This window comes from Delphinus delphis, chromosome 6 (genome assembly GCF_949987515.2).
Source record: "Delphinus delphis chromosome 6, mDelDel1.2, whole genome shotgun sequence".
NCBI classification, from domain to species: Eukaryota; Metazoa; Chordata; class Mammalia; order Artiodactyla; family Delphinidae; genus Delphinus; species Delphinus delphis.
In genome coordinates this window covers 3,676,169-3,698,622 of record NC_082688.1, presented here as the reverse complement: position 1 = coordinate 3,698,622, position 22,454 = coordinate 3,676,169, and the positions used below count along the sequence as shown (strand labels likewise).

Genomic DNA, 22,454 nt, shown 5'->3' with positions numbered 1-22,454 from the left:
TTGCAAGGCCTGTATTCCTTGTTGTGTAGTCACGGCAGCTTCTGCCCCATTGTCTCAGGGGGTCAGTGTGTGACCTGACAGAGATTTCCTTAACAGCTGAAGTTCAGCAGCCGTCACCCTTCATCAAGCACTCTCCTGGTTGTTGTGTCTGATGAGGTTCCAGAGTCCCAAAATTGTTGATTCTGATAGTTTTTTTTCCCCAGCTTCATTGTTGTTTCCATGGAGAGACTGATCTTTACTCCACCATTTTCTGTTAAAAACATTATTTTTATTTATTTAAAAAATATTTATTTATTTGGTCGCACTGGGTCTTAGCTGTGGCACGCGGGCTCCTTAGTTGTGGCATGCGAACTCTTAGTTGCGGCATGCGTGTGGGATCTAGTTTCTTGACCAGGGATCGAACCTGGGCCCCCTGCATTGGGAGTGCGGAGTCTTAACCACTGCGCCACCAGGGAAGTCCCCAAAACGTTGTTTTTAAAAACACTGGAATTCCACAGGTTGCTGCTATGCCGTGTGAAAGCGCTTCCAAATTCAAATACCAGGGGTTCTGAGGGGCTGTCTCAGCTCATGGCCCAGTTTAATGATACTGAAGTGAACATCTGCTCTGTGAAAGGTGGACTTCTCTGTTTCCTTAAGTGAGCCAGAGAAGGGGGGCTGGCCCTTCTTGCTTTTCCTGCCCTTCTTTATTTCCTGTGTAAAATAAACCAATAACCCTGCAAGACTTCCTATTTGAACATGGAATGTGAGAGTCTGTCTCTCACTTCAATGAGCACAGGCAATGAAAGAACAATACCACAGCTCCCAGGCTATAGTAGAAACAGGATTTTAATATAATATTCAAGTCTAGCATTTGCTATTTACAACAAATAAATATTGCCCCTCCCCAACTGGTAAACATTTTTTTTCACCTTTTATACAAATATTCAATCCCCCTCCCCTCCCCCCGAAACCCTCCTTTCCCACCAATCCCCGTCTCGTGTGGTCTCGTAAAGCCCAGGATACAGTGGTGGATGGCACTTGCAGTGTCACGAAATCTGACACCAGTGGGACTTGGCCGAGACCGTCCTCACTCACCGGTTAAGAGTGTGGTCCGTGAAGGGGGTGTCTCTCTCCTCTGCCAGGGGAGGGCTGGAGTGGGCAGTGGGCGAGACTCCCTCCCTTTCAGTTGGCCCTGATGATGGAATCTTTGGTGCAGCCTGAGGAAGGCCACGATGGTGGGAGGAGAGAACTGCAGTGGTCAGACCCGGTGGATGAGTAGTGCCCTGGGGTGCCCATGGGCACAGGTGGCAGTGGCCCACACCTGGGAAGGTGTGAGGGAAGTGTACGGAGGGCAGTGCCCGGCGGCATGCGGGGCTCCCTGCCCATTGGCAGCGCTCCTTGGCAAAAGTCAGCTCGTCCTCTGGTTCCAGAGAGCAGAAGGCACCTTAGGCAGCGAGTGGTCCAGGGGAGGCCAGGTCAGCCATCGACGGGCAGGCGTCAATCCCGGCAGCAGGAGAGGTTCAGGGTGAAACTGGAGTCTGGGGGTGGCCTGGGCTGGCAGCTTGGGCGCAGGTGCCCACCTGGCCTGAGCCACTGTAGTCTGTAAGTGCTTAGTTGCCCAGCCAGCTAGACCCTGGAAAGGGCGGCTCTGTGGCTGGCCAGCTAGGGACAAGTTAGAAGATGCCCTTGGCAATCTTGAGTCCCTTCTGCTTCATGCGCGGGAGGGTAGAGCTGGCTCCATGCCTGACCTTTGCCCCCTTGGTGAAGGTCCGTTTCTTTAGGACAAAGTCATAGTTGGCAGTAGAGTTCATGGCGTAGAACACGTTGGCGTTGTCAGGGATCTTCAGCTCTGGTCGGGGAGGGGCAGAGGGTCAGCTGTGCTTATGCGGGCCCCACTGGACACCCCACCACTTGAGAGCCCCCAGGAGGGCAGGCCTGATCCAGACACCTGAGACCCCTCAAGGCAACTCCAGGACCACCAAGGACCCCCCTTAATGACACCTGCCTGGGACAGACTCTGCTGAGGCACTGAGGGACTTCCCTGGTGGCACAGTGGTTAAGAATCCGCCTGCCAATGCAGGAGACACGGGTTTGATCCTTGGTCTGGGAAGATCCCACATGCCGTGGAGCAACTAAGCCCGTGCGCCACAACTACTGAGCCTGTGCTCTAGAGCCCGCGAGCCACAACTACTGAGCCCGTGTGCCGCAGCTACTGAAGTCTGCACGCCTAGAGCCCGTGCTCCGCAACAAGAGAAGGCACCGCGGTGAGAAGCCTGCGTACCACAACAAAGAGTAGCCCCCTCTCGCCACAACTAGAGAAAGCCCGCACGCAGCAACAAAGACCCAGCACAGTCAAAAATAAATAAGTAATTAATTTAAAAAAAAAAAAGAAAAAAGGAACTCAAAAACAAAAAGGACTCTGGGGACTTCCCTGGTGGTGCAGTGGTTAAGAATACGCCTGCCAACGCAGGGGACATAGGTTCGAGCCCTGGTCCGGGAAGATCCCACGTGCCGTGGAACAACTAAGCCCACGCGCCACAACTACTGAAGCCCGCGTACCTTAGAGCCTGCGCGTCACAACTACTAAGCCCATGCACTACAACTACTGAGCCTGAGTGCCAAAACTACTGAAGCCTGCGCACCTAGAGCCCGCGCTCTGCAACAAGAGAGGTCACCGCAATGAGAAGCCCGCGCACCGCAACAAAGAGTAGCCCCCGCTCGCCACAACTACAGAAAGCCTGTGCGCAGCAACGAAGACCTGACACAGCCAAAAATAAAAATAAAATAAAAATAAAAATAAAAATAAAAAGGACTCCGACTCCAGGAAGCCCCACCTCAGTCTGCAGCTGGCAAAGGGTCATCCCATCCTGCCCCCTGCTGCCTTCACTGATCGGGAGGTCCAGCTGCAATAAGCTTTCTAGAACCTAGATCACCTCCCCCGAATCCTGCACAACTCAGGACAAGGGCTCTGGGGCCAAGTTAAGGGCGGGCTTTGCCCCAGGCCTCCTGCACAGGGTTTCATAGGGTGCCAGGATCCCAGCAGGTACTTGCTCTTGGCTCTGTTTCCCACCCTCTCCTCTGGCCTTGAGCCTGTTACTCTCCACTGCTGGGCTGGAACATGTGTGCTCTGGGCTCCATCGTGTGGCTCTTACTCTGGTCCTCAACCTGTCTAGGTCTCAGGCTTCCTATTCTGTAAGATGGGGGTCCCACCTGCCTTGCTTACCTCACCAAAATGGTGCAACAAGGTAAGAGAGGATTTAGAAAACAACTTCTAGCGATCGTGGCGGGTCATTGCTAACTGTCTGGGTAATGGCTGTGAATGCGGGATCAGCTCATGGGAAAGGAAAGAGTGATGATAATCTTCGCAGTTATGGCACGTCTACGGCACACGTACACACGTGAGCATATAATCCATGTATATAGGGATCAACTCACTGCCTATTTTATCTCCATTGTGGGGATGGGAAAACAGGCACAGAGGACTTAAGGAATTTGCCCGAGGTCTACAAGCCGTAGCCGTCTGGTTCCAAGTCTGTGCTTGTTCTTGATCCTTTCCCTTCCCAGTTTTTAGAATACCCAGCTGCTCCCTAGTAGCCTCTGTGTTTAGTATCTACCATGGGCTGAAAGTTGGTGTCCTCTCTAAATCTGTTGAAATCCTAACCCCCAATGTGATGGGATTAGGAGGTGAGGCCTTTGGGAGGCCATTAGGTCATCAGGGTGGAGCCCCACGAATGGGATTCGTGCCCTTATGAAAGGGACCCCAGAGAGCTCCCCACGCCCTTCCACCATTTGGGTTCACAGTGAGAAGTCAGCCGCCGGCAACCCAGAAGAGGGCCTTCACCAGAACCTGACCATGCTGGCACCCTGATCTTGGACTTCTAGCTCCAGAACCAGGAGAAATAAATCTCTGTCATTTAGAAGCCACCAGTGGTGGTGTTTTGTTATAGCAGCCAGAACGGACTAAGACAGTGTCACACGTTCACGGATTTTCACAAATTCGATGCTTTAATCCACGGTAGTCGTGATCTTTTCTGAAGCACTCATTTCCCATCTTAGCCAGAAAACGCCCTTTTGTACGGCCTGTGGGCTCGGCCATCTGGCTGCCTGGCCCCAGGAGAAAAGCCTTTTCTCTCCCCTCCTCAACGATGCTAGCACTGAACGAGGTCTCCCACTGACTGTTCACGGCCACGGAAGGGCAAGGGACAAGGGCCCAGCAGCCACCAGGGGCCAGTGAGGAGACACTGGGGGCATCCAGAGCTGCCCCTAGGCAGGTCTGTGTGTGGACAAAGCCCACGCCCACCCTGGTGGCACGTCTTCCGGGGTGGTGGGCCTGGGGCACGGTGCTCCCTGCCCCGCGGCCCCAGCGCCCGCCTGACCGGCCCTGACTTACTTCGATCGTCCGAAATAACCTGCACCAGCTCGTAGTCTTCTGGCTCATCCTCATCCAGGTTGTGTTTGTCCATGGCTTTGCGGATGACAGCTGGGGCTTTGTCCTGGCTGGTCACCTGGACGGGGTGGGGGACAGGCCGTCAGGGCAAGGGTCTGGTGTAGCTTGAGGGTCCGGGGTGTAGCAGCCAAGGGCCCGCAGAGCTGCCTCGGCGCTGTGCGCACAGGGGCTCACGGCCTCTGACCCGAGGCTGGGTCCAGGGGGGCTGCACCTCCTTCTCCTGCCCCTCTGGGGAGGCCTCCATGGACCCGATCACTTACCCCCCAACTCCTGCAAGCCTGCCACCTCCTCCCAACACCACCTAGGGCAACCGCCTGCCCCCGGGGCTGCTCCCCCTAACCGTCCCCCTTGACCCTGCCCATCCGGGACAACGGTATCATTGCACCTGGGTACAGACGGCATCTAGTCCCAGCCCTGGAGGTGAGAGAGGAGCAGCTGGCTGGATGCCCAGTGGCCGCCTACGTGCCAGGCCTCCACTGGCTGGAGGCTGCAGTGGTGGAGAGTGCAGACCGAGCCCTGCTGCCTCGACCCCAAGGGCCAGAGCACAGGCGGGCCTTAGACTCGGGGTGACACAGGTGACAGTGTTAATGGGGCATCTGACCCAGTGTGGGAGGATTCTGGGGTGCAAATGGCTCACTGGCAGCCTGAGTTCTGGAGGATGAGAGGAGTCCCCCCAGCCCCCAACCCCCCCCAACATACACAGTGTTTGTGGGCAACTCCCACTGGCAAGATCTCGACACCTCCAACGATCCCCGGTGTCTGACACTGCCGGCCACCTCCGCGGCCACCAGCCTGGTGCAGCCATTGCTACCCACCCTGGATTGCAGCCGCCGCCTCCTAACTGGCCGCCCTGCATCTGCCGGCACCAGCCCATCGCCCACGGAGAGGCCGGAAGTCACTGCTGCCCCTCCTGTGCTCCAACGAACAGTGCTCCCACCTGTCTCACATGAGATCCAGGCCCCTGACGCTGGCCTGCTCTGCTGAGCCCTACTCTTCCCCTGACCCCTGCTCCTTCACTGCGGACCTCCTGCTTCTCCTCCAAGCCCCAGGCACACTCCTGTCCTGGGAGGCTGCACGCTGCTCCCTCCTTCCCCCCACACTCAGGCCCTTTATGGGTGAGGTCCTGCCCCACCGCTGCTGTAAACCCCTAGTCCACCACCCCGGCACGGATCACCATCGACACACAGCTGGTTTTTTGTTGTTTTTTTTTTTGCGGTACGCGGGCCTCACCGCTGTGGCCTCTCCCGTTGCGGAGCACAGGCTCTGGACGCGCAGGCTCAGCGGCCATGGCTCACGGGCCCGGCCGCTCCGCGGCATGTGGGATCCTCCCGGACCGGGGCATGAACCCGCGTCCCCTGCATCGGCAGGCGGACTCCCAACCACTGCGCCACCAGGGAAGCCCACACTAGCTGTTTTCATTCCCTTCCCTGGTTGGCCCTCTGTCCTTCCCAACCCACCAGGAGACCAGCTCTGGGAGGGCAGGGGTGACCCATGGTGTTCAATACGGATTTGCTGCCCGGCAGAGTGAGGGGCCCGCGGGGACGCCGCCCGGCTCACCAGGATGCTCTTGTACATGTTGCCGTTGTCCACGTCCAGGCTCACCCGGATGATGCAGCAGTCGCCCACCTGCTGGTTGTAGAGGGGCAGGGAGGAGCCGTAGCTGCAGACCCCTGACACGGAGCGCTTGTGGGTGCGCGTGGTGGCCACGGGCGTGGTGGAGGCTGAGGAGGACGAGGTGCTGCTGGAGGCCGAGCTGATGCCGGAGGTCTCCGGGGACGACTGGGAGGTGCACTCCCAGAACTGCGGGGACGGCACGATCAGCGGAAGCCCCGGGCCACTGTCCGGCTCCGGGGGCTTCTGGTGTGCAGCGGGGAACTCTGGCCCTAGGAAGGGCTGAGAAGGGCTGTCAGGGAGGGGGTGGGGCAGTCACCTTCTTCTCCTGGCCGTCAGGGGACTCTGGGACAAAGCTCATGGTGATCTCCTCCACATCGGAGCTGGAGGAGCCGGCCGAGTGGACACTCAGTGCGTCGGCAATGTCCCCGCTGCTGAGGTAGGGGCCGCACCTGAGCTGGTCACAGGACTTGGAGTGGCAGCTGCTGCCGGTACTGAGCTCCGTGCTGGGGGCCTGGCGGCTGCAATGGAAGGGCTGGCTGACTTAGGGGAGGCCTCTTCTGGGACACAGCCCACCCCTGTCCCCTGCACTCTGTGCCGAGTGCTCAGGCAATCACCCCGTTGGCTCCAGCATCCGACAGATCATTTAGCATCACCCCATTTCACAGGGGGAAAAACTGAGGCCCAGAGGGGTGGAGCAAGTGGCCCAGTCACAGGGCTGTCGGCGGGGGAGCTGGGATCCCAGTGCCAGCTGCCTGACCCCCGAGCCCACTCGCAGCCCGAAGCTTCCCTGAGCCCCGAGGGAGCGCCCCTGCCCACCCGGGCACTCAACTCGCTCCAGCGCTTGACGATGGCCGTGTTCTTCTTGACCTTGAGGGTGTTGCTGGCCGACTCGGAAGGGGGCTCCAGCTCACACGACAAGGAGTAGCTACAGGACAAAGCGGCGGCTGTGGGGAGTCGCACCGGGTCTCCCTCCCGGTGCCTGCCTGGCAGCTAGAGTCCAGGGGCCCGGCCGTCACCAGCGACGGCACCCAAGGCTGCCCAGGGTCGCCAGCCACAGGCTCTCCGGGGCTGCCCGGGGCAGCCCGCGTGTGCCCCCCCAGCTCCTGCCCGCACTCACCTGTCAGCCTCGCTGAGCCGCTCCATCGCCCGGAACCAGGCCCCGAAGTGCTCTTCGGCTGCGATGCTGTAATTGTTGCAGGCCGACTGGAGCAGCTTGATCTGGGCGATCACTTCGAACTCCTGGGGCCAGAGGGGAGGACAGGACGCTGACGGTCTGGTTCAGCCGGGCCTGTGCCAGCCTCTGGGTCCCCACTTCCCACCCTGTCCTCACAGCCAGGTTCAAACAGCCCCTCCGGGAAGGTGTCCTTGATTCGACCTCCTGCCCCATCCTCCCGTGGGAAAGGCTCCCCCTCCCTCTGTATCCAGCTCTCCCCAAAAATGTAACAGGGAGGGGTCGGAGCCAGCCGTTCTAGCCAGGTGGCTCTCTGATCCCGCCCCCCACACGGGCCCCCTTCCCGCGAGGCTGCGTCTGCTCACCTTCCTCCTCTTCTCGAAGTTGATCAGTCTCCCCTGGAAAGCACACGGCCAGCGTCCATCAGAAAGTGTCCCCTAGCCCATGACCGCCCCTCACGGGCCTCAGGATGCACTACCCAGAGCACACACCAGGGGGCAGCACAGCACACACCTGGACCTGGGTGGGGCCGGGGTGCCGGGGCGGGGTGGGAGGGGCGCCGAGGCTCAGGGGTCTGAGAGCAGCTAGAGAGACTGAGGCCTTGGGCAGGAGGGCCAGGTTGGCCACATGTGCCTGACCCTGGAGGGCCCAGCCGCTCCACCCACGGCCGCCACCTGAGGGAGGGGCTGTGTCCTGCTGGGTCAAACCCCTTGCAGCTCTGATGAGCCCCACCAGGCGGGCACCAAGCTCTGTTCACTCACTGCCGAGATGGGCAGGTGTCCCCGGGACACAGGGACGGCCAGGGGGCTCTCGTAAGATGAGGTGCACCCTCTGCTGAGAGCTCGGGGCTCAGGACCCCCACCCCGACCCCGGCCCTGGGCTCACTCACATACAGATAGTCCTTCATTGCAGTGTCCAGCATCACCAGGTCTGTGAGGAACGTGCCCAGGTAGGGGACGGTGCCCTGGATGACACCCTGTGACAACTGGGCGGGGGGGGGGGGACTGATGAGCAAGGCCCCTCCCCTGAAAACCCCTCAGCCCCACTCAGGCCCCCCACTCGGCACAGCCTGGGGACCTTTAGCCATTTCCCCCCAATCCCCCTCCCAGCGTGCATGGACCCAAACTCCCTCAAGTCACCTTGCAGGCTTGGTATTTGGCAAATCCCCCAAATCTATGGCCCCGCCCCTCCCCCCTCCCAAATCCCCACTGGGCCCAGATCTTCCAGGCCCCTGCTCTGGTGGTTACTAGTCCCCCGACACCAGCTGGTCAGGGCGCAGCGCCCCCAGGCCCCGGAGTAGGTCGGTCTAAGGGTCATGTCAGGCAGCGCAGTTACAGGAGCGGGGGCTCGGGGCGGCCCCTCCTCTCCCAGCCTCGGGCACACTCACCACCTCCTTCGGCCGCCTCTGGGCTCTCTTGGGGTTCATCTCCAGGGTGGCAAACTTGGAGGTCCCCTCCTGCAGGGCCGAGGACAGGGTCGGTGAGGCCTTCTGACCCTCCCCCCATCACCCACCAGCAGACACGACCTTGGCCCTGGTCACTGGTACAAACGCTCCAGCCATCCCAGTGTGCTCCATTCCTAGATCTGCACCCCTGCTCGGGTGCTCACAGGGTGTGGGAACGTGGGTCAGCAGCCCGGCCTCCTTGGAAAGCACAGATGAGGATTACACCTGCCCCTCGGGGTCTCCAAGGACTCAGCGCCACACCTCCATCACTGTGGCTGTGCTGTTCCCCCCGACCCCCCGTCTCTGCAAGAGGGTAGGAGGGTCCTGCACAAAACTCACGCAGATTTCCCTTCCCCCTTGAACCTCACTGCCTCCCCGTGAGGCTGGCACCCTGGGGTCAGCATTCGCCCACTTTCCAGATGAGGAAACTGAGGCCCAGAGACAGGCATTGCCTTGCCTCTGAATGAGCCTCAGAAGGGCTCAGAGCCTCTGGTGTGTGTCGGCCCCCTGCCGGGCGAGCCATCGAGAGAGGGACAGGGAGTCTGGGGGGGCCTGGCTGAGTAGGGTGTCTGCCGCGCCAAGGCCTTCACAACCCCACGGAGCCCCTCGGGATGTCCCCTGCACAGAGCTCTGCCTGCAGCCACTCAGGAGGGGTCTCCTTCGTGCCACCTCTGAGAGGGTGAGCTGGGGCTACTGGGAGCACTGGGTGGCGACACTTTGCTTCCTCTTTGTATGGAAGTTTCCGGGGAAGGACCCCCGTGAATGCATTAGCACCCCTGTGCACTTGCCACAAGCCATCTGGGCCATTTGTCACGGCCACCAAAGGCCCTGTGGTGAGACTCTGAGAAGAGTCCCTGGATTCCCTCGCAGTGTCTGCCCTGAGGCAGAGGGAAGAGCCCCAGCCCCCAGATCTACCTCCTGCTCATTTGGACGACGGCTGGGCGGCCCCTGCAGTGCCATCCCTGGGCAGGCGGGGTGCCTGGCCCTCGGAGGTCAGCGCAGACAGGAACAGCAGGGCCTGGCTTTGTGGGGACAGGCTAGGCTGGTCTGGGGAAGGAAGAGACCCTCACCCTTGACCTCATCCACCCTGAGTGCCGGGTGAGGGACCAGTGAGGAGCCAGGAGACTCTAATCCTGCCCCTCACCCGCCCACAGCTCTGGAACAGCCCAGCTGCCCTGCTCCATCCCTGTACTAGGGCCTCCTATCTCCCAAACTGCCCCCCACCTGCCCACATGCCCGACAGATCTCATGAGAAGTTTTCGAAGAAACTTTCAGTGGGAACGTCAGCCCCTCCACCCCGAGCCCCCGGACTCTACCTTGATGAGCAGCTCTCTGCTTAGGGAGTAGTTGTTCTCATCTGAGAAAATCTCTGACAGCTTCTGAAAGATGCGGAGGCTGTCCCTGGGGGAAGGAAGAAGAAAGGAGGGCATGGCGGGGAGGGGTGCAGGGGCAACAACATTTGAGGACCCAGAGACCTCAACTGCCTGGATGGGTGGTTTCCAAACAGAGTTCTGCTGGACCCTAAGGGCTCGGTAGGCCTGGAGGGGTGGGTCTCATGTGGGTCACCGGGGAACCCCATTCCCAGTCGACTGAGCGGCTCTGTTTTGGCCAGTTCTGATTTTAAGTGCACAGAGTCGTGTGGGTGAAGTAGACACATGAAAACCCCCAACATGGCTCAAGCCAGTACCTGCCAGAGAAAGAGACCAGGGCCTGAGGCAGAACTGCTGGCCCTGAGAGACCCCGCCCCCAGGATGCGCTGTCCCTGGGCAGGTTCCAGGCAGCACCCAGCCCCGTGGGAGGCCCCAGGTCCACCCTGGAGCTCCTCCAGGGAGAAGCCTGCCCACCTGGAAACTTCTTCCCACGTCTTCTTCAGCCGGTGGATGGAGTTGCTCTGCAGAGCAGAGAGGATGGCGTAGAGGGACGAAAAGTTCTTGAGGACCCGGCACTCCTGGGAGGGAGGGGCCAGGCTGTGAGAGGGGGCCGAGCTCCCGCCTGCTCCAGCTTCAGTCCCTCTTAGGGGGGCACCCCCCTCCCGGATGGGACAGATGCCCCGGGAGGTGCTCCTGGGGTCGGATGAGATCAACCCAGGGGCAGAAAGGGCTCCCCGGGCCCTTGGCGGCCGCGTACCCGGGCCACCTCGATCCAGTGCTCCAACACCCGGGCCCTGGCGCGGGCCGTCACGCTTCGGTCCCCGAGGCAGGTGGTGATGACGCAGTTGGCCACACTGTTGAACTGGGCGACGGTGGCACGGACGGTGGGAGCCAGGTGTTCCTTGCCCCTCTTGTCCCGCTGGGACCAGATGGAGCCCAGGCAGTGGTAGGGCACCACCTTCTTGAACAGCTCCTGGGGGCAAGGGGAAGGTCACCCGGCTCTGCCGCACCCCAGCTCAATGCCCACAGTCCCCCCACCCCCACCCCCAGGCCTAGGCAGGGTCACTGGTCAGAGTTGGAGCTCTGGAAGCTGGGGAGGTGGCTCGAGCCCGGCCGGGGGAGGTGCTGTCTCTTGGTTTTGTTCCCTGCCCACTGTGGGCACCCAGCGCAAGGTGACCCAGGGTGACCCTGGCAGGAGAGAGAGGTGGCCACCTTCCCCAGTCCACCCTAACTCCCAGCACAAGATGCGGCTCACACCTGGTGCTTTTAGCCCTTGATCACGCCTCAGGCCTGTCCCCTGTCCAGATGCCCATTCACGTGGGCACTACAACCAGAGGCTGCGTCTGCCGTCTGCCACGGCTTCTAGCGCGCACCAGGTGCCTGCTAAGTGCTGAAGCTGGTGAGACCTCCTCAGCAGACGTGGGGGCAGGGGGGGCGGCCCATGGAGTGAGCGACCGTCTGCTACCGGGTGGGCCAGACCCCGCCCAGCTTTCTACCGCTCCGCCTCATTCCACCCAGACACAGTGAGAGGGATGGGGCCCGGGTCCACAGCCTGGAGGGGAGCCGAGGCCTTCGGGTGAGGAAACCTGCCCGGGCGACACGGTTTGTCATGGGATTTGGGGCAGGACATCAGCTCTGGACAGGGCAGGGCAGACGCCTGAAGGAAGGTGCACCCCTGCCCGCCCTGCTGAGATGAGCTGCCTACCGCGTCCATCAGCGTGAACTGCTCTGCCACCAGGTCGGGCGGGAACGCCAGGAGGTGAGGCTTCTCCTCACCCAGCCCATTCTCTGCAGCCACGGGCAAAGGCCAGGAAGGCTCTGGGGCTGGAGCTGGTGCTGGTGCCAGAGCTGGCTCGAGGTCTGGACCTGGCACCGGCCTGGGCGCTAGAGCTGGAGCCGGCACTGGCTCGAGGGCTGCAGTCGGCTTCAGAGCTGGAGCCAGAGCTGCAAAGAAGAGCGGAGCTCAGCAACACGCCTGCCTCTTTTTCCAAGACAGAAACCACATCACTGCCTTCTAGAGAAGCCTCAGCTCAAGAAGCACCCCAGGACGTCTCCCCGCCGCGGTCCCCACGTGGGCGGCCTGAGGCAGCACCGACCCCGCTCCTCACCCTCCGGCTCTGCCTTGGTGAGCTCTGTGCGCTCCAGCTGGGCCAGGAGAAGGTGGGCGCGGCGCTCCAGGTCGGAGCCGGGCATGTTGAGCTGCACGTAGGCCACCAGCTGCTTGAGGCACGGGAAGTCCGGGGGCTGACAGAAGTCCTCGGAGTACTGGTCCAGCCAGGTGCCCAGGATGGAGGAGACGGCACTGGGGGCAGGCGGGCGGGCAGCAGGGTCAGGGGCCTGGCCCTTCCTTCCACGCGGCCCTCCCCTGGCTCCCCCGTGGGGGCTGGGCTTCTGGGCCCGCCCCTGCCCCACCCGCACTGGGCTGCCAGGCGGGGGCAGGCCTGGTCGGCAGGCCTGGTAGGAAGGGGCCCTCCGTCCCTGGTGACCACCTCTCCCTTCCTCGGGGGAGCCTGACTCTCTCCTGTCTGCCCCCAGCCCCCCGGGCCCTCCCCACTGGGAAGGAAACTGCAGGAGGGCAGGGAGGGCCGCGCCCGCTCTGTCCATCGCGCTGGCCTGGCCACACACAGTAGGCGCTGCATAAACAGGGGAGGGAGGAGGGGACAAGCAGAGTGCGCCCCTGCCCGGCCTTCACGGGCCTCGCGCACCTGAACCGGAAGCTCGCGCACCGACGGCTGCCTTGGTCTGTGCGCCAGAGTGCGGGTCTCGTCCTCCCAGGGACGCCATTCTTGGTGGTGGGGACGTAGCCGGCCCCCTGACCCTGACCGCGCTCCCATGAGCCCCAGCTGAGCGCTCACACTGGGCTGCGAGGCTGACGTGTCAGCAGCTTGCCCCCCACACCTCCTGTCCTGGGCCCCGGATCTGAGTGGGGACGGATGCTCTCAGGGGCCGGCTCTGAGCCCCCAGCCTCCCCTCTGCTCCCTGGGGACATGGGAGCCCAGCCACAGCTCTCTGACTCCTTTCCTCCTGCAGCCAGACCTCAGCCCTCCAGCGGGAATCACAAGATGTGTGGCAGCCAGGGTTCTGCCCAGCCCCTCCCATCAGACCCAAAGTCTACTCACTTTTTCAGTTGGTCCTGAGGTCCGCCGTCCTCGCTGGAATAAGGGAGGATGCACCCGTATCTAGAGGAGGCCGTGAGGGCGTCACATCTACCGTACCTGCTATGACGTCTAGTGTTACTGGCTGACCCTCCGGCTAGGATGGAAGCCCGGGAGGGCGGGGATTTTTGTCTGCACCGTTCACTGAATAAAGCCAAGTGCCTAGAAAAGTGCCTGCACACAGTAGGCGCTTCGTATGTATTTGCTGAACGAATGAGCCCAACCAGCACCTTACAGACGCCTGAGTGGGCCTGGGCCCTCAGCCGGCCCCCAGCCAGCCCTGCCCTGGCTACTCCCAGGAAGGACCCCTGAGACAGAATCTGGAACCTCCTTTACAAATGGGAAAACTGTTCTGCCCAGGGGCTGGAAGCAGAGAGCTTCTCCATGGGGCAGAGGAAAACCTTAATCAAAGCCGCCCCAGCCCTCAGCAGCCCTTTCCACAGGGCCGGGTGCGGGGCCGCACTGTCCATGCTTATCCGACAGTCCTGGCAGCCCGGCCTTCACGTGAGCAAACTGAGGCTCAGAGAGGTAAAGCGACATTCCCAAGACACACAGCCAGTGGGTGGGCGGGGAGCCACTGTGCCGGGGAGGGGCAGGGCGCTCACCTTTGGAACAGCAGGTCCAGGACCCGCTGGGTGGTGGTGAAGGCTCGGTAGGTGCACAGGAAGATGGTGACATAGGAGAGGTCGCTGCCCTGGAAGGCGGGCACCAGGTGCTCCACCAGCTTCTCCAGCGTGCCTGCCTTCACGGTCCGCACCTTGCAGGTCTCATACAGGTTCAGGGCCGAGTCATTTTCATACTGGGGTGGGACAGAGAGGCACAGACGGTCAGCGACAGCACCGTGGCCCACGAGGAGGGCAGGGGCTGGAACTCAGAGGAAGCCCCAAGCGCCCGGCGACTTCTGGACGGAGATGGGACGTGAGTGCCCGGAACAGAAAAAGGGTCTCAGCTTTTGAACTGGAGGTGGGGCGATGAAAACTCGCAACACCAACACCTTCAGGTCATTTTATTAGCTGAGTAATAACAGCACCTTGCCGTATTAAGGGCAGAGTCCCCGGGATCCCTGGCAAAGCATCCCCGTTCTAGAGATGAGAAAACAGAGGCTCAGCCTGGGGTGGAAAGGCACGGTATGTTAGAACCCAGAGGCTATTCAGGGCGGCGCTGTGGAAATGGCTGCAGAAAGGAATCCCGTCAAGGTTCACGGCAGTGAAAGGCTGAGTTATGGCTGGTAACCAGCCTCTCTTCTGAAATGTTACGTATTTGTCAGGCCCCCGCTCTGACTTGGAGGGGTCATGGAGTTGTGTTCCGTGATGGCAAGTTGCAGAGAACCGTATATAGTAGGCTGAGTCCTTTTTGGGTTAAAAAAAAAAAAAAAAAAGCCCTACTAAGTAAGGTGATGAAAGCCTTGGCGAAGGTGTGGAAGGACAGTCGTTAAAACAAGAAATACTGGGGCAAAATGCATAAGTGATCCCAGCCTAACATGAAGTGGAAATAGTATGGAAGTGTCTTTTTTTGATGTTCATACAAATAAGTGAACAGAGAACTATGCACTTGGCCCAGCGCAGGGCTGGACAGTAGGGGAGGGCTGAGGGCCCAGATTCCTTTGGGAGCAGGGCTGGGGGCCCCCCAGGCAGGAAAGCCCTGGGAGGGAGCCCAGTGGAGTGGCCAGGGTGGCCCCTGCATCCCGGGCCTTGTTGGGGTTCTGGGCACGGAGACCCCCCATCCACACTCACCCCGAGCCAGCGCTGGCCCTTGTTGGCGCCGTGGTGCACCTGAACCTTGCGCAGGGAGATGGAGTAGATGACGCCGTTGACCAGCTCCTCGCCAATCTCCTGCGTGGAGCTCTGCAAAGACAGCGCCCGGCCACCGGGCGGGGGTGTCGGGGCCTGCCTGGCTGTGTGGCAGGGGGACGCCCCGTGCCACTTCCTGCTCCCTAGATGAGGCAAAGGTCGGTGGCCACAGAGACCTCCAGCCCAGAATTTAACAGGACGACAGCTGGAGGGCCGGGGGTTACTATCGGGGCGGCAGGCACTGCCCCCAGCACCCCCGTCCTCACCCCATCAGCCATGGCTGGGTGTGAACAAGACGTACCCACTGGGGTTCCAACAACAGCCTGCCCCTGCCCCGGGGGATCCCCCCGCTCCCACCCCCACCCCAAGGTGAGTACTGTTATCCGGTCATTTCACAGGTGACTACACGGAAGCCGAGGGAAGGGCAACCCATCCAAAGCCATGCCGCTGACGGTAAACAGCGGAGCCGGGACCCCGAGGCCCTAACTCAGCCCACTGCACCTAAGGGGGCTCTGGCCCCCCGAGAAGATGCCTCCCCCAGGGCGTGAGGCCCCTGGCCCCCTCACCCTCATGTGCCCAGACGGCACCTGCGACAGCTGCCCCAGCCCTGGAGTCAGCCTCCCGGGTCTGGGGCAGGTGCGGGCATCCTCGACGGCCACAGTCAAGGCCACTTCCTTCCCTTTCTGCTCATTCAGTCTTGTGCCTTCTTGGGCAACAGAGGAGTTCCCAGTTCCCTGTTCGTCATCACGTGCATGGGGACAGCATGAGAATGATGACAGTGCTGGCATCTGGGCTGATGCCTGGGGTTCCACAGAACTCCAAAACCACGGGGCTTTGGCTAGGCCAGGAAGTGGGGGGGGGGGTGTCATCTGGCTGCTTTCTAGACCCCGGGCAGGAAGACCCTTGTTTTAAAAGGCAGTGATCCCTCCTGCTGGGCAGGCTGTCCCGGGGGCTGCATCAAGGCCTGGTCAAGGCCACTCAGTCGTTGCTGCCCTGGGCTTCTCCACCCCCTCTCCCACTGCCCCTGTCCAGGGACGGGGTGAGCTTGCAGTGGGGAGGGAGGCCTAGGAGTAAAGACACAGACCTCTGAGAGTTCAGGGAGGAGGGGGGAGGTGCTAGCTGGCAAAGGGCCATCATTCACATGGTCAATGCCAGCAGCTAGGATCACGGGTCACTGCCCCAGCTCAGGGTGGGCGTGGAGCTCACAGAAGGCCCAGTGGAAGTGCTGACCCAGCCTGGGCCCCACCGACAGCCTTTCCCTAAATCCCTCGGCCTCAGCTGGGCCCCTGGGTAGGAACCAGGTGCCCAGTGTCCTGTGGGCTGTCCCCCCGGACATCAGCACCCCTGGGGTCAGGGGCTAGGGAGCGGGATGGGCCTGGACCTCCTGCCTCAAGGGCTCTGGGAGGCCTGGGAGCCATCCTCCGGAAATCTACTTCCTCTGACCCAAGGCCGCCCTCCCACTCTGGGCATTGTACCAACAGGAAAGCCAGTGCAATCACACAGGGGCTCCTGAGCCTTCGCCTTCTCCGGAGACACAGCCAGGCATTTCTCGGAAGTCAGCAGGGAACCCGCAGGTAGAGGGCCCTCACCTCAAGAGCCCACACTTGGGGAGGTCCAGCCCTTCCATCGAGGAGGGGAAACGCCTCCTCCTGAGGCAGAACTGAAGCAGATGCGTACTTTCCTTCCCTGGGTCACACATCCTTCCCCAGCCTAGAAGAGGCCGCGGTGATGGGTGACGTCAGGGGCCTGCCATCCACCTGCGAGACCAGGGCCCTGTCCACCCACCCCTACCTCTCCTCAGGGGTCCTCGACTGCCTCTCGCAAAGGCTGCTGCCCGCCCTGGAAAGGCCCGTCCCTCTCCGGGGGATTCCAGCCACTTCTGGTCCAGCCTGGAGCCAGACAGTGTCCTGAGCACCCCAGTCACTGGCAGCAGGTTAGAGTTCCCGTGCTGGACCTGCCTGACTGTGGGCACGGGACTCGAACCCCGTGGGAGCACACACAGCACCTGGCTCCCAGCGGGGCCCCATCAAGGCTGCTGGACAGAAGCGCTTCCTGGCCAGGCCAACCAATGGGAAGCCTCGCCATCCCTGAGCGGGTCTAAATAGCGGCTCTGCAGTGAGCCATGGGCCTCGCTGGCAGACGGAGCAGCTGGCTGCCCTGCCCAGGCGTCATGTGATCCCGAGCCCTTCCCCCACCCCGAGGGGCCCCCTTCTGCCAGCCTGGTGGGGGGCAGGGCAGGACGCTGAGAGCCGCACATGCTGGGCCAGGGGGAGTCACCGCCTCGTGGCACAGATGGGGAGCTGCTCCAGCCCCGCAGAGCTAACTCTGTCCTCTCCGGGCCCTTCACCACAGCCCAGCAGCAGGAACAAAACCAGATCGTCCAAGCAGTGCAGAGAGCAGGCGCCATTTAAACCATCGACCAAGAGACAACGGCAGGGCGGGATCCAAAGAGAGCTGCCCGCATCCTGGGCACAAAGCGGCAGAGTGGGGCGTCTGCTCCGCGCTCCCACCGCGCTTCCAGGGACAGAGAAGGACAGCGGCCGACAGCCCTGGCACCTGCCCTGGGACCCTCTGGGGCAGGAAGGGCTGGGCCCTGGACCCCACAGGTGACCCATCCTGTTAGCAGAGCAGACAGCACACAGGCCCGGGAACAGGCAGCCCGTGTGGGCAGCACCAAGCCCCTGGGAAGGCTCTGGCGGGGGCTGGGGAGCTCCCGGGGGAGGGTATGGCCGAGCAAACGGCAGACGCCCTGGGGGGAGGCATCCACAGGGCAGCAGTGAGCTCTTAGGGGGAAAGAACGCCAGGTGGGTGGCTGTGTCCTCAGGGGGCAGATCCTCCTGTCCCGCCCCAAGCAGGCACCCACAGATGTCCCCAGGGCCCGGGGACCCAGCTGGGAGCTGGGCCTTGCACACACTGCCCAGCCTACCGCCACCTGGGTCTGGAGCGAGGGTGGTGAGATGCCTCCAGGCCCTGGTGAGCAGAGGCTGGCAGAATGGGCACCAGGGTGCCCCACACCCCGCTGTCCCTCGGAGCCCCAGGGACAAGGAAACAGCCTGGGTGACATGTTAGTGTGTCACCTGATCAGCCTTCTGATGCCGTGGCCCCAACTGACTGCAGGCCGAGCCCCGATTCCCGCAAGACAGAGTAACAGGGTTGCCGGGAGCCGACCCCACCCTCATTTCTGGAGAGAACAGAGGGGACCTACTGGGCCTTTTCCAGCCCTGCCATCTCCCCCAGAAGGCGGCTCGTGCCTGCACACACGGGGGTGGCGCCTTCTCCCATCCTGGTGGCCTCTCTCCTCCCACTCAGCTGTACATTTGCTGTGGAAGCTGCAACTACAGACCACACGGGGCCTCCAGACCCACAGACGCCTCTGGCTGCAGACCGTCTCCCCGTCACTGGCCAGGGGCTCACGGAGGAGGAGGGCCTGAAGCCACACCGTGGTCTCCTCCCTGGGGCTGCACGTGGAGAAACCTGGACTCACGCAGGCGAGGGTGGGGAGTGGGGGGGCGGTGGCCCCCACGTGCATGAGATCACCGCCCGGGGACCTCATGGCACCCCGCTGAGCTGCTGCTCAGGCCCACTGAGTCACAGAGGTCACCCGAGGCCCTGACCCAGCCACCCGCCAGCACCCTGCAGCCCTGGGCCCACCGGACCCACAGGTACTGTCTTTCCTGCAGGGCTCTGGCTCCCAGCTCAGCTGAGCCCTGCAGCCCTTGGCCTCAGTGAGACTGTCTGGGAGATGGGCGAAGGGCAGCAGCTCTCCAAGGGGACGAAGGCGGCAGGGGTCACGAGAGGGGACATGAGCGGCTCGGCGCCAGGCATACAAAGCACCCAGGAACAGGACCTGAGGGCGCTGTGGCTGGCGAGCTGACGACGGACACCGGGCCAGGGAAAGCCTCCCGGGAGACCTGCCAGACGCCCGGAGAGCTGGAGGAGGGCCAGGTGAAAGGGAGGGCGGGTCATCCTAAATCTGTGCGGAGGAGGGAACCAGGCCTGCGGCTTTCCGACCCTTTAGCCTTCTGTCTGAATGCAGGAGCCAAAACACGAGACGGCTCAGGGATCAGAGAGAGCTGCTTAGTCTCTCCGAATCCCGGGAGCACCCATTTTACAGAGGTGGAGACCAAGGCCCAGGGGAGATGGTCAAGTAGAAAGTGTCCAAGCCCTGGTTCATCTCTCAGATCGTGTGCCCAGGGAGGGAGGAAGAAAACGCCAAACGTGCATGGCCCTCCCGGTGGGCGACGGGGCGCCACCCTCGGGCCTGCCCCCACCCCAGGTGGGTGTCCTGCACCCTGAGCCCGAGGACATGAACAGACCCCCAGTGAGGACTCAAGGTCAGCCCTGGATGGGGGTGGCCACGCTCCTGGTCCCCAGGCAGCGCAGCCCAGAGGTGGCCTTAGTAGGGGACCACACGAGGTGCCTGGGCGGTAGGGCAACCGGGGAGCTCAGTGACCCCAGAAACTGCAGTTTGGGGATCAGCCTGTGCTGAGCCCCCAAAGAGGCTGACCCATCTCCCCAAGAACCTTCTCGGCCAGCCCAAGCCTGGCTACTCGTCAGCGTCTAGAAGAGAAACGTGCCGCCAGTGGAGAGCGGAGACCAGACCTCAGGCTGGCCTTGCCCACCTCGTCCTCCTGCCCCCCCAGCTCCCGACCGTCAGGCCTCTAGGGGCCAGGCCTGCAAGGGGGCATGGCTGGTGACAGCTGAGGAGGAGGGTGGCCTCTCACGAGGGGGTGGAGGGAGGGCCAGCTGACATCAACACCACTGGCCACAGCATCCAGCACTTGAGGGCATTTCCCAGGTGTCAGGCCCTTTGCACACTCATCACGTTTAATCCTCCCGACACCTCACTTGATGGGTGGCGAAAGCCAGGCGGGGAGCTCATCCCCGTCAGGAGCCAGGAAGAGGCAGTCGGGGCAGGGATTTGAACCCTGGCCCGTGACAGTCATGTGCCGTGGAGACACACCTAGGCCTCGCTCCACCGGTGGCTGCCACCGTCACAGCCTCAAAGTGCAGTTCAGCCCCTGGTCACATGCTAGAGGGAGGGAGACCAGAGACAGAACAGGCTTCCTCAGGTCACACAGCCAGAGGGGGGCGGGGGGGCGGGGAATGGGAGTTCCCTCACGCCCGCACCTCTCCACTGAGAGGGGATTGGTCGGGGCTCCTGCCACAGGATGGCCAGGGCACCCACAGGCCTGGGGTCAGCTACGAGAACCAGGCCTGGGAAGCACCATGCTGACCAGGCTGGCCAGCGTCCTCCTGGAGCCCTGGGCACGGGCACTCCCCTGGCACCTTGTCAGAAGACACAATCGTGGCAGCCACGGCCTGTCCGGCTCTGACACAGTACCAGGCGCCGTGGGGACCGCTTGCCAGGCCGCCTGTCTCTTTCGGTCCTCACCAGAAGCCTAAGCGGAGCAACTGGCCTCGAGTCCAGATAAGGAAACCAAGGCTCAGGGACCGAGAGCACGTCTAGGGCTGCGAGAGGCTGAGCCGGCCTTCCAGCCCAGCTCTCCTCCCTCCAGAGCCCAAGCTCTGGACCAGCACGCGTGACGCTGCCCCTTGGGTCAAAAGGACATCGTGCCTCCCTCGAGCCCGCAGAGCTGCCAGAGCCTGCCAGCATCCGGGGGCTCCCTGGGGAGGAGAGGAAAACGCCGGGCAACACGCACTCCCCGAGCTCCCAGAATGCAGGCCCGTGCTGGATGCCCTCACCCTGCTCACCGGGCACCCTTCTGGCAACCATCGGCTCACCCCTCCCCCTCCCCCGCCACAGGCTGGTCAGGGGATGGAAACTGGGGGCTGCTCAAAGTTCCGCTTCTCCTGCACTGGGCTGCAGGTTTCAACTCCCACCTCCTCAGAACTGGGTTGGGGACAGTGGCTTCACGGGAGCCACATGTCCAGGAACGCGGCACTCCTGAGCCTGAGAGGCCGGACGCCGAGCCTGAGGCAGGGCGGACACAGCATGGTGCCACGCTGTGAGGGCCTTACAGGCAGCCAGTCCTCCACTGGGTGGCGGGGTGCCACCTCCCCAAACCGCCCCCACTGGCCTGCTCGGAGGCTGCAGGTGGCCAGTGCTAAGTCTCCTCCAAACCCTCCTCACCAGCAGTGAAGAAGGGCCTGGAAACGGCTAACTCCCAGGCTGAGGATGGGGGCCCAGTCCTGCCTGCCAGCGGTCTAACACCTCCCAGCACTGAGCCCCCACCCGCTCCTGCCCCAGGGCTATCCCAGAGCCGCTGGGGAAACAGCTCAGCGTGCCCAGTCCGGAGAAGTCCTCCCCGCCAGAGAAGGAACAAGGACCCAGTACCAGCCAGCCTGGCCCCTGAGGAGTAAAGCAAGAGGGGAACCCGAGAGTCCATGGGGGCCCAGCAGGTGGCAGCCGGTCAGGCCCCTTGTGAACCTGACAGGCTGTGCAGCTGCTGGAGGCCGCCGCCTTGGAGCCTGCCGGGAAGCCTGGCTGGTAGATGACAGTACACAGACTTACACACACACACACACACACACACACACACACACACACACACACAGACACACACACAGACACACACAGAGACACACAGACGCACACACGCACACAGGCACACCACACACACACACACACACAGACACACACACACAGAGACACACAGAGACACACACACACAGAGACACACAGACGCACACACACCACACACATACACACACACACAGAGACACACACACACAGAGACACACAGACGCACACACACACACACCCCTACCTCTCAGCTCATGCCTCTTGGCCTAAGGCTAATGAGCCCTGGGGGTTACACTGGAGCCCTGCACACCGTGAGATCAAGAGACCAGACAACGGGGAAGGAGGCGGGGAGGCTGGAGGGAGACGCATCTCCCCTGCACATCTCTGCTCTGCCCGAGGTTCCGAGAAGGCTTCCTCATTTCATTCCACCCACTTACACCGCGCTCAGGCCTTGCAGACCCCCTGCCTGGGTGGGAATCCCGCCCCTGCCACTTGCTGGCTCAGTGAGTTTGTGCAATCGAGCACCTCAGTTGTTCCATCTGTTAAATGGACGACAGATGATCCTGACCCCCAAAGACATAACGCACGCAAACTGCTCAGCACACGGCCTCCCACCCAGTGCCGGCTCATATTACCTATTATTTAAAACCTTTAGGGTCCAGCTGTGGGCTTGTTTCTTCCTTGAAGCTCTCCCCCGTGTCTTGTGGCCCAAAGCACTTTCACCTTCCTCTGGCCTATAAGCACCCCTACCCTTCACCAAGCACGGGGACTTCTGGGCTGCCTGGGCCTGGTTCCGTTCCCCTAACAGCTCCACCATCCTCCTGGGGCACGTGTAATTGTCTCACTGCGAGGTATCCTTCTCTGACCCCTGTGGGCTCTCGTACACAACAGGCGCCCAGCACAGAACACTGCCCAGCTTCAAATCCCGGCTGCGTCCTCGCTGGCTGCGTGTACCTTTAGTTCAGGGACTTCACTTCTCTGAGCTCCAGTCTCCTAT

The 22,454-nt window shown here is 62.0% G+C and overlaps 1 protein-coding gene across 4 annotated transcripts in view; it reads right to left on the bottom strand.

Moving 5' to 3' along the window:
• Positions 1 to 913: 913 nt before the first annotated feature.
• Positions 914 to 22,454, bottom strand: part of RALGDS (ral guanine nucleotide dissociation stimulator) — a 46,984-nt gene continuing 25,443 nt past the window's right edge. For 2 of the 4 annotated variants that reach the window (XM_060013872.1, XM_060013869.1), the window contains exons 2-18: positions 14,914 to 15,024; positions 13,786 to 13,979; positions 13,145 to 13,240; positions 12,134 to 12,327; positions 11,731 to 11,969; positions 10,783 to 10,998; positions 10,500 to 10,603; positions 9,972 to 10,056; positions 8,599 to 8,667; positions 8,101 to 8,196; positions 7,577 to 7,609; positions 7,158 to 7,279; positions 6,870 to 6,965; positions 6,357 to 6,558; positions 5,984 to 6,226; positions 4,370 to 4,484; positions 914 to 1,828 (exon numbers count right to left, since the gene is read on the bottom strand). In XM_060013872.1, coding sequence (XP_059869855.1) covers positions 1,653 to 1,828; positions 4,370 to 4,484; positions 5,984 to 6,226; positions 6,357 to 6,558; positions 6,870 to 6,965; positions 7,158 to 7,279; positions 7,577 to 7,609; positions 8,101 to 8,196; positions 8,599 to 8,667; positions 9,972 to 10,056; positions 10,500 to 10,603; positions 10,783 to 10,998; positions 11,731 to 11,969; positions 12,134 to 12,327; positions 13,145 to 13,240; positions 13,786 to 13,979; positions 14,914 to 15,024 — 2,391 coding nt within the window. In that variant the 3' untranslated portion in view covers positions 914 to 1,652. The remainder of the gene's footprint in view (positions 1,829 to 4,369; positions 4,485 to 5,983; positions 6,227 to 6,356; positions 6,559 to 6,869; positions 6,966 to 7,157; positions 7,280 to 7,576; positions 7,610 to 8,100; positions 8,197 to 8,598; positions 8,668 to 9,971; positions 10,057 to 10,499; positions 10,604 to 10,782; positions 10,999 to 11,730; positions 11,970 to 12,133; positions 12,328 to 13,144; positions 13,241 to 13,785; positions 13,980 to 14,913; positions 15,025 to 22,454) is intronic. The other 2 variants (XM_060013871.1, XM_060013870.1) reach the window with 2 other exon arrangements.